Genomic DNA, 10,872 nt, shown 5'->3' with positions numbered 1-10,872 from the left:
GCTCCTTGAGTGAGTTCTTCAGATGCACTTGGCTCTGATTTTCCACCTACGAAGAATACAACCAGCTGGTATCTCAACCATTCCTTTATACTTCATTACCGCAAAAATATGTCGACATGGTAAACCAATGGAGTTGTTCGTCATACAACAACAAACCATTTGTTGTAGTTTCTTGTTGTCACACATAATGTAATTGCAATCTTTGTTCACACAGTAGTTTAACCAAAAACTGGATGAAGCCCCATCAAGATGCCCTTTTTCTTCCTTAGTCTTGGTCACAATGTGTCTTGATTCAAAACTTAGTTCCTTCAAAAACAAAAGGTACATGTTCCTTGTGTAGGTTTGTGCTGGTTGTGTCTTTATTTCAGGAAATACCCCAGTGATTACTGGAAATGTATGTGTGGAGATGTAATCATCTTTATCTTCTTCAAATTGTAAATGCTCAAGGACTTGGTCATACAACTCCACAAAACGGTACAATATTATTTTTGATGTTATGACTGTTTTCAATGTACTACTCATGGACTCACATCTTTGAGTGTTTCTCATGCCTGAGTACACATGTGTATTAACCAATACTTTAATCAAATAAATCACATATATTTTCGTTTACAAATAAAGATTTGGAATAACACTTAGGTTTACTAATGATTACCTATTTCAACATTAATCTGACAATCTGAAACTTATTGACACATCACTGTATTGTAGATTACATTCAATACAAGAATTAATTTTTATTGACGTATTCAGATGAATACATATAACCAAAGTGTTATTTGGGTGATATAGGTAATGACCAAACACTATTTAAACTTACTAAGCGCTATGTAATTATAATATGTAATGATAAACATAAATATATGTAATTACATTAATAAATAAATGTACTTGCCTGCATAAAATTATCCCACCATAAAAGCCTCCGCCCATTTGTCCTTGTCATTGTACATATTTTGTGCCCACTTTTTATCTCTCACTATATCATATGCTTTCATAAAGTCTTCCCAAGCCTCTTCAAACTCAATTGGTGTACGAGCACCGTATACACATTTCATAAAACCATTGCAAAACCGTTTGTTTGTGTGGCCCTTGATTTTGTGCATAATATGCCACAGACTTAACCTATGATGCGCATGTGGGAAAACAGTCTTAATAGCGCTAGCCATGGCGTTGTCCCCATCTGTGACAACTATATATGGAGCAACATTGCCACCAACCTCAAGTAATTGTTGTAGCACCCATTCGCATGTGTCTATTTTTTCGTTTGCAATCAAAGCAACTCCTAAGGGTACAGTTTTCCTATGATGATTTACTCCAACGACAACAACGAATGAATTCTGGTATGCGTTGACTTTGTAAGTCGCGTCAAATGCTATTACCTTCCCAAAACCCTTGTAATCTCCCTAGCATATTCCATCACACCAAAACATTTTATTTATCCCATTATGTTAATCTCGTGTGTATCTAAGAAAAAAAGAAGGGTAAGAGGCTATTTTTCCACGTAAATAAGCCAGCACAGTTTCTTTATCTCCGTCCTTTATTTCTTCTCTTTTGAATTTCTCACATGTGTTGTATAAGTCTTTCTTTAGGAATCCTAATTCACGTATTCCCCCAGCACTTTGTGTTAAATTCCTCATTGTGATGGACGGTTTCACACCAGAGTTAATTAAGGCTTTTATACGAATCTTATCACCTTCAGTTACTTCTCTATGGCTCCTGTCATAAAATTAAACACACAATAAATTATAAATAATTTACCATATCACACATTTATATAACAATTTTTGATGGTTTAACATATTTTCAAAAACTAAACTTTCGAAATACATCTGATTCATAGGAATCGGGTCATGCCCATTCTGCTCAGCTAAAAAATCCTTAACGTACCATGAATCGGATCTGTGATCCCACTTGAAACTGATTGATGCTTTGCAACCGCAACGTGTTACTGCCTTTTCCCTACACTTCCTATCAGGTCTATTCAAGTTTTTTGCTGCTCGAAACCCTTCCCTATTACGCCAAAGCTTTTAGGAAGTTAGATGACCGTCAATTTTTCTTGTTGTTGTATGCTTACGACGGATTCCAAAACCTTTGACCTTAGCGTACATCCTATAATAATTGAATGCAAGTGTGGTGGCTTCTAAAGGACAATTGTTTCATTTATGCTATTGTAAAGTCTTCTAGCTTACTCCCACGTTTTTCCCAAACTTCAGGATCTAGAAAACTTGCAGGAATCTCATCAGTGTCGGTGTCCGTGTCTACATCACTTCCATTTCTGTTGTCACTATCCTATATCAAATGAAAGATTTGGAAATGTGACAGTTATAGGTAATGTCCCATAAGAGATAATTATAATACCAATCAAATTTAAACAACATACTACCTCTCCATGGTCCTCAGGTTCTTATTATATGCAATTTAAGTATATTATTTGTGAGATGTAAAAAATTCCAAAGTTGCATATAATATGACCCGGAGGTAGTACATCATTAAAATATAAAAATTTACAACAAAGAATTTAATATTTATATAATTTTTTTTCGTGTAACAAACAAACATTCAAAAAAATGTTGTAATGTCACCAACCTCAGGTTCAAAGCAATCAGTTTAGTCTAGATTATTAATCTACATATCAACAACTTCTTCTCCTCCCGACTCCATTTGAATAAATAAACCTTTAGTTGAAAAATAAAATATAATCTCTGGTAAAACGAAGAAAAAAACTGTTTATATATATATAGATAGAGATATATAGATATACATATATATATATATATATATATATATATATATATATATATATATATATACATATATATATATATATACATATATACATATATATATATATATATATATATATACATATATACATATATATATATACATATATATATATACATATATATATATATATATATATATATATATATATATTGAAAAACTATTTAACAATTTTAGTTTATTTTATAAAGATTGTTACAAAATCTTTTGTTTGTTAAGTCGTGGAATTAAAGACATGGAATTACAAAGTTACCTTATTTATTTTAAGCATGAATCCTAATATATCACAGGTTATGGTGTCAACCTTTTTAGTTTTGTTACCTTAAAATTAGGAAATAATATTATAGAATCTCCAATTTTAAAAAAAAAATTAAATAAAATAAATTGTTTGATAAGTCATGACCCCTTAATTTTCGCATAATAAGAACTAACCATATCCCTCACTACGTGTCAAAAGCTTTCTTAAATAAAAAAAAGGGTATTGCGCTGAACATACGATATTGATTAGACTACAATTTAGGGTTATGTTACATATTTTGACCAATTACCTATAATTTGATTATCTCTTAAGGAAAAAATTAGTATAAGTAATAGAATATATATACTTAGGTTAACTCCAATAAATTAAAAAAGAACAAGTTTACAATGAAAGGAAAAACTTGACCACATAACATATTGCTTAAGATATTTTGTTTCTTTTTATATATATATATATATATATATATATATATTTGTTCAGAATTAGTTTTATTTTCTTTTAAATATGACTGATATAAAGGAAAACAATTTTATTCATAACTATTAGGCATAAAAATAACATAATTAGATAAACTATGTTACACATTGATGGGCGTTGGAACGGTCGTACATTCCACACTCAATCAAACACATTTATTAACAAACACCTTACAAACCAAGCATAATGACAAGTAAGAGTTCGGTCCACAAGGAACGGGATATGATTGCCAACAATCTTTACACTTAAGCTAACTCGAAGTCAATTGGTGAATTGGGGTTCGTCTAGAAGACAAACAAACTATGGTTCTAAATCAATGAATTAAAGATACTAGGGAATGAGATCCACTCAACCAAGGCAAATAGGCAAACAGGGAGTAAAATAGACAAGATATAGCAAGGACTATATGTAAAATCAACCTCATGCAATTAGAAAACAACTCACACTACTAAACTTAGATTCCTCATTAGTTTAGCAATAGATGATACATAATCAAATTACAATAAGTAATGACGTACTCAATTTACACTTCCATGTCAAATTAGGCATATCATACTATCAAGCTCCTTAGTCAAGGGTAGCTAAACCTATCATGAGGAACTAACAAGCAATCTCATATAATCAATTTAATTGCAATTCAAACATCAATGCTTCTCCCACATTTGCATAGTTAACCCAAAAGGTCGAGCTTCACCCAACCCCTAGCAAGAAGACTACTCACAACTCATGTTTATCAACATGCAATCAAGAATTAGGGTTATAAATACTTCAATAATTGGGGAAAAGTGGTTAACAATTGAAATAACTATCATCTAATAACAAATTACCAAGAACTAGGAAGATTTAAATAACATGCAAATACCAAATAAAATCTGAAATTAAAAGGAAGAAGGTTGGAGAAATTACTAATTGAAGCTTCAAATGTTGAATACAAATTGCCAAACTTTGAGAATAATTCTTGAATTTCACTAATACAATGATTTGATTTGATGAAAACTAAGCTAAATTAATCCTAAGGAATGTTTCAAACTAAGAGAGGTTTTTGAAAACTAGGCTACTGTCCCCCCTTTTCTAAATGAGCTAAAGGGGAAGTATTTATACTCCCCGAAACACATAGGGAAATCCGTCAAAAGAAAACGGATTCCCAGCGAGGAGCGCCCGCTCCACAATGAGGAGCGCCCGCTCCACAATGAGGAGCGCCCGCTCCTAAGCTGGGAGCGCCCGCTCCTTTCGGCTGCACGCCCTCTCCAGAATGCTTCAATGAAGGATCAGATTTGAAAGGAGCGCCCGCTCCTTTCGGCTGCACGCCCTCTCCAGAATGCTTCAATGAAGGATCAGATTTGAAAGTGTCAGGGAGGAGCGCCCGCTCCTCACATGATGCACGCCCGCTCCCCTGTTCCAGCAGCATGGGCAGATTCAATCTTCAAAGGGAGTAGCGCCCGCTCCTGCAGAGTGACGCGCCCGCTGAGAGGTGCACGCCCGCTCCTAACAGCACCTGAACTTGGGCAGAATGTGGCTAGAGTCGAGGAGCGCCCGCTCCATGAGAGGGGCACGCCCGCTCCCCTGGAGCGCCCTCTCCAATCTTCAATCCTCTTGTCTTAAACACGATTCATGCACCGAAAGCCTGCCTAATTGAGCTCATAGACCTGCAAAACATGGACAAACACAAACCAAGAGGGGGGGAAAGCCGAGAAAAAACATTTTTCATTCAAAATTGGGTTAGAAAGAGGGGAAATGATCGCAAAATCGGGTTTAAATTTACACAATAAGTGGTCAAATAAACCACTTATCAAATCCCCCCAAGCTAGCCAAATGCTTTGTCCTCAAGCAATTCACATGCCCAAAAACAAACCCAAAGATCAATTTGCTCAAAGAAAAGCACATGCATAGATATGAGAATCCTTAAGCAATAAAACTCGAGCATGAGGTATATGCCTAAGATCAACCACGGTCATGACTAGCCGAGGCCTAGCTAACCTTCCCGAATGTACTCAACTTTGGTCCATTCAACCAATCTTACCGCGTCCCCAACACAAAGTTCAAATTCCCCCTAATGGTAATGTCTCATGACTCCTCGAAGGAGCCGAAAGAAAAATAGACCCAAGAAGGTTTAGAGCACTCGACATCTCAATGATAAATACCCTCTCCATATGCTTGTGAACCAACTCCCTCCACCGTCTATGGCTTCAACTATTCTACTAACATTACAAGACTCAAGGAATACGGCACAAAGTTAAGGCATAGAGAAAACTAGAAGTGCTTTGCAATTAAAGTCAAGCAAAGATATATAACACTAAGAGCAAACCTAAAGAGGTTTCTAACTTTGACCCAAAATACAAACTATGAATAAACTTGAAACAAAAACGCACCCCCAAGCTTGTTTCATCGCTAGGGTGGTGGGTATTCATTACTTCTTTTTTTTTTTTTCAAACTTGGGTATTTACATCACAAACTATTATTTATAACAACTTAAAGATTGAACTAAGGAAACAAGAATGACATGCCTTAACTTTGTGCGAATGAACAATACATAACAACTTCATATTACTAAGAGTAGTTTAGGCCACGATCTTGGGAGTCAGGACTCAAGTTCTCGATCTAGGTACTAAATCAAAGAGGATCCTTGCCACTCATTCAAATGTAGTAGGCTTGAAAAAATAATATTACACCCTCACTTTTGGGAAAAATGTGGGATCAATTACTACCTTTCGGGTTCAAATTCCTTTGATATGGGCGACTCCATCTTACCACAAACCTAGACTTTAAGTTTCGCACATTCGGGAAAGTTATTCTCACACTAGCCTAAACTAACCAATTCTATGTTCCACCAAGGGCATCTAAACCATGCTCGAAATTTTATTACGAAAAGAAAACAAACATCCACCACATACAATTCAATATCATCATTGCAAACCGATCAAAGGCAAACAAAATCCTTTTTAAATTTTTTTTATTTTTTATTTTTTTATTTTTTTTGAATAAAGGTTGAAAATGGGGGAAAGAGAAACTAATTAAAGAATTTGGATATTAGGGATTTGGATATTAGGGAATTTGGATGTTAGAGGGGTTAGAGGATAAGAAAAAGAAATTTGGATATTAAGGGAAATCATCATCAAAATTCACCATCAAGCAAGACCAAGAACAATGCCAATCAACCATGATACCAAGCAACAATCAAACCAACCAAAGCATGATCATATCAAAAGCCATAGATAAGATGCTCCAAATAGCACACACATAAAAGAGAAGTGAGACAAAAACATCAATATGCAATTGTTCTAGCCTAGGCATGCCATAAAAACGTGAAAAGGGGTAACAACCAACCTAATATAGGCATGCAAACTAGAACATAATACCTTATGAATCCTACCACAAGTCCCAAAGGCTAGACTAAGCCTTTCATGCCAAACATTCCACATAAAATCTCAAATTTCTCCATACATAGCACAAAAGGCATCACAAGAAAGCACATTTCCTACCAAAACCGAAAACTACCCTAGACACAAAGACCCCAAGACTTCCCCAAGCTAGACATTTGATTACCGTTCCCACGATAGATGGACACAATGAGAAACATCTCCCTCCCAAGCTAGAACTCGACACCGGCCTCGGTGTTACACATGATGGGAAAAGAAGAGAAGGGAACGGTAAAAACAAATGTCTAAAGGCTACTCCCGATCATCCTCCCTAGGCGGTGATGGCATGTAGTTATAGTTGAGGTCTACATCGCCGGAAAAGGAAGGTTGATCCACGTATGGAGGAAGATCATAGCTGGGGCTACTACGATAGTGACCGTAGTCCGGTGCATTACTAGTGCCCCACCCACCATCATACCCGGGTGGAAACCCGAAGTATCCCCTTAAGGGGTGGTTATCGATTTCCTCGGGAGTCATATTACCACATGTCTCGGGGACGTGGTAATAAGATGGGTCCCCCCTAAAATCACAACCCCCGGGTTGTGTATAATCGTAGGGAGGAAAGGATCGTAGCTCCGAAACGGAGCTACGAGGTCCTTGCCAATAAGAGTAGGTGGGTTGGTTGTTGTTCCAACCCGCAACCGGCCCCTCTTGAACGGGGCGGTTAGGATAGTTGACATAGGGGAGAAAGTCTCCCCTCTCAACTTGTCTTTGATATGTCATTTGAGACACATAACTTTGATATTCATTTTCTTGGAGGATTCTTTGGTTGGAAAGATTTAGGCGGTGAAAAGCCGATTCGAGGTCGAAGGAGGAAGAAGGAGAAGAAGAGGAGCCGCCGAAAACCTAGGAGCGGTAGAAATACTATGGCGACGAGGTTGAGATGGTTGGTAAGGGATGGGAACATTCGCGGGGAGTGGCTCAAATGGCACTTGCCAAGTGTTCCCCACGGTGTTCATTACCGCCGCATTAGGGAGAAAGCAACGGTGCTTACCCTTGACCAACCAAGAGTATGTGGTGTCATTGCCACGGATCTCCACAAGCATTTGCATTGAGGCAAGTCCGGCAAGGTCAAGGACATTGGACCCGTTCACCGGGGTTAATTGCTCAACCCAATTAGTGAAACCCAAAGCCTTGGCAATTATTGTGATCATGCCACCACATTTTATCTCCCCTCTAAACTCCGTACTCCTCTTAATCTCAAGGCACCTTTGGATAAACAAGTATCCCATATTCACATTACCCTCAAGGTCCCCCTCAAATCGGGAAGCTATAAAGAGGCATTTGATCTCCTCTTTTGTTAGCTTCCCGAGATCTTGTTTCGAGAAACAAGCGTACCCCATAATTCTCATGAATATACGGAGTACGGGGTGGACAATGTGGCTAGCGTGGCTAGACCGGGTGGTGAAATTAGGATACTCCGCGATAGTATTCCACCAATTTCGCTCTTCGTAGCTAGAAAGGTAGAAACTATCGGGGTTGTCTATTTGATTATACACGGGCCACTCAAATATTTCATTGAGGCGAGTTAAGGTTAGAGTCTTTTCTTGATTGAAAAGTCTAAACTTAATTTCGCACTCAAGAGGCTCTCCCTCACCATTGATTCGGCGCATGGTTAAGGTTGAAAGGAACTCGAGAGTGATCGATTCGTAGGTTAGCTCCCTCTTCTTGAGGTAGTTTAACCATCCGAAATTATCGGCCACTCGCCGAATTCCTTCATCTATCCCTAAAAGATGGCAAGTTGATTGGTCGTACAATCTTGTTGGAAGGATTTTTCGTTTTGAAAGCTCAGAGTGATACTTTTTAAATTTTTCGGGGATTCTAATGGGAGGAGGAGCATTGTCTTGGTTTTGAGTTTGGTTTTGGTTTTCGGATATTTGGATGCTGGAAGTCTTTCTTTTCTTTCCTCCCGCACCTCCAAATAATCTTAGCACCATCTTGACAAAATTTGGAAAAAGGAGTAAAAAGGGTTCACTCAAAACTCCTCACACAAGCACCAAAATTCAACAAACACAACCTCCTTAACTTCAAATCCCCCAAATTAAACCAAGGTACCTGCTCACAATTCAATAATAATTCCACACAACCAACCAACAATCTTAACACAACAATTCTCACACAAAAATTCACAAATTCACAAATTATAATTAATTTTTCATGCACAAGCCATTCCCTTACTCCACAATTATCCACAAAAACCAACAATTTAATTATCAAAGGCAAGAAAATTTGTTTAAATCACCTAATCATGCAACTAATTACACAACAATCATGAAATAAACAAATTGAGAGAAATATTGAAGAAAAACCCTTAGGTTTAAGAGGGAAAGTGAAGTAAGGAAGAAAATTATACCACTTTGAGTATGAAAATACTCTAAATCCTCCAATTTCCTCAAATTCCTCCTTTACTAGCAAGCTTGCCCCTTTCCCTATTGATTTTCTTCAATTCCCACTTGTGGGTCTTCGAAATTTTTGCCCAAATTTTTGTAAAATTATGGTTTTTGGAGAGAGAATTTGATGTAGATTAAGAATTTGTGAATTTCGGTTGAAGAAAGTTGAGATTTGATAATGAAAATGAAGAGAGAAGTTGGAGAATATGAGGTTTTTAGAGAGGGAAGTATATGGAAGGAGGAGAGAGAGTATGAATGTTTGAATGAGTGGTGAGAAATGATGGGTAAAGTGATTAAAAGAGAGATAAGTTCCTCTTTTTTTTTATCCGGACAGGTAGGAGCGGGCGTGCAGAAGGGTAGGAGCGCCCGCACCTAACTGAGAAAGAGTTTCTGCCCGTTTTAAAACCATTTTGGACCGGGCGTGCAGAGATGTTGGAGCGCCCGCTCCAAGCCGTAGTTGAGAAACTGACTTTCTGACCCAGCAAGGAGCGGGCGTGCAGTTGAGTTGGAGCGCCCGCTCCTTAAATCAATTTTGGCTACGGCATTTGACAGGAGCGGGCGTGCAATGATGTTGGAGCGCCCGCTCCAAGACGTAGTTGAGAAACTGACTTTCTGACCCAGCAAGGAGCGGGCGTGCAGTTGAGTTGGAGCGCCCGCTCCTTAAATCAATTTTGGCTACGGCATTTGACAGGAGCGGGCGTGCAATGATAGTGGAGCGCCCGCTCTAATGCTATTATTGAAACCTGTTTGCTAACCCAGACAGGAGCGGGCGTGCAGTTGAGTTGGAGCGCCCGCTCCTACCAGTCTTGAAGCCTACTGTTTCGTACATTGAGCTTGGAGCGGGCGTGCAGTTGAGTTGGAGCGCCCGCTCCTACCAGTCTTGAAGCCTACTGTTTCGTACATTGAGCTTGGAGCGGGCTTGCAGTTGTGTTGGAGCGCCCGCTCCTAGCTGTTGACAGCTTCCTGTTTTGTTTTCTTCGGCTCTTTTTGCTTCAAGTACCTATATCAAAACCACAAGAACAAAATTCAACAATTTTGGCCAAAATCAGATATTCCCAACACTCATATTCTTTTCTTCTCTCATTCATTGTTTTATTTTTCACTCCTTTTATTTTCTTGACTCTCTCTTCTCTCTCTTTTTTTTCTTTTTTTTTTTACTCGGGTTGCCTCCCGGAAGCGCTTCTTTAACGTCAATAGCTTGACGACCTCCACACTCAGGAGGTAAGATTACATTGAGTTGATTCTAAAACACCCACATGAGCACCCTCGTAGTAAAGCTTGAGGCGATGCCCATTCACCTTGAAAGATCTCTTGCCGTCCATATCCCAAACTTCCACGGCTCCATGAGGAAACACTTCCTTGACAACAAAAGGTCCACTCCACCTTGATAAAAGTTTCCCGGGAAACAATTTCATCCTAGAATTGTAGAGGAGTACCTTATCGCCTTTTAGAAATGCTTTCTTTTCAATGTTCCGGTCGTGGCAATCCTTAGTGCGATTCTTATAGTTGCTAGCACACTCATAGGCTTCCAACCTTAGCTCTT

General features: G+C 38.2%; 1 protein-coding gene across 1 annotated transcript; it reads right to left on the bottom strand.

Annotated features, from left to right (window-relative positions):
• Nucleotides 1-905: 905 nt before the first annotated feature.
• On the bottom strand, nt 906-8,282 carry LOC110729277 (protein FAR1-RELATED SEQUENCE 5-like). The gene is made up of 5 exons (XM_021909007.1): nt 7,902-8,282; nt 2,193-2,292; nt 1,831-2,008; nt 1,521-1,719; nt 906-1,406 (listed from the first exon to the last, which is right to left on the bottom strand). Exons 1-5 carry the CDS (start codon nt 8,280-8,282, stop codon nt 906-908), a joined length of 1,359 nt encoding a protein of 452 aa, XP_021764699.1.
• Nucleotides 8,283-10,872: the final 2,590 nt, after the last annotated feature.

Source organism: Chenopodium quinoa, unplaced genomic scaffold (assembly GCF_001683475.1).
Source record: "Chenopodium quinoa cultivar QQ74 unplaced genomic scaffold, ASM168347v1, whole genome shotgun sequence".
Lineage (NCBI taxonomy): Eukaryota > Viridiplantae > Streptophyta > Magnoliopsida > Caryophyllales > Amaranthaceae > Chenopodium > Chenopodium quinoa.
The sequence above is the reverse complement of the archived record's forward strand: the minus strand, read 5'-3'. Positions and strand labels throughout refer to the sequence as shown.

Bases quoted from the DNA above. Each gene is read 5' to 3' on its own strand.
- LOC110729277 (XM_021909007.1), bottom strand. From the start codon at position 8,282: ATGGGGTACGCTTGTTTCTCGAAACAAGATCTCGGGAAGCTAACAAAA. The intron at 2,009-2,192 runs GTAAGCTAGAAG...GTAATAGGGAAG, and splicing joins AGTTTGGGAAAAACGTGGGA to GGTTTCGAGCAGCAAAAAAC. The intron at 1,720-1,830 runs GTATTTCGAAAG...ATTTTATGACAG, and splicing joins CCGATTCCTATGAATCAGAT to GAGCCATAGAGAAGTAACTG.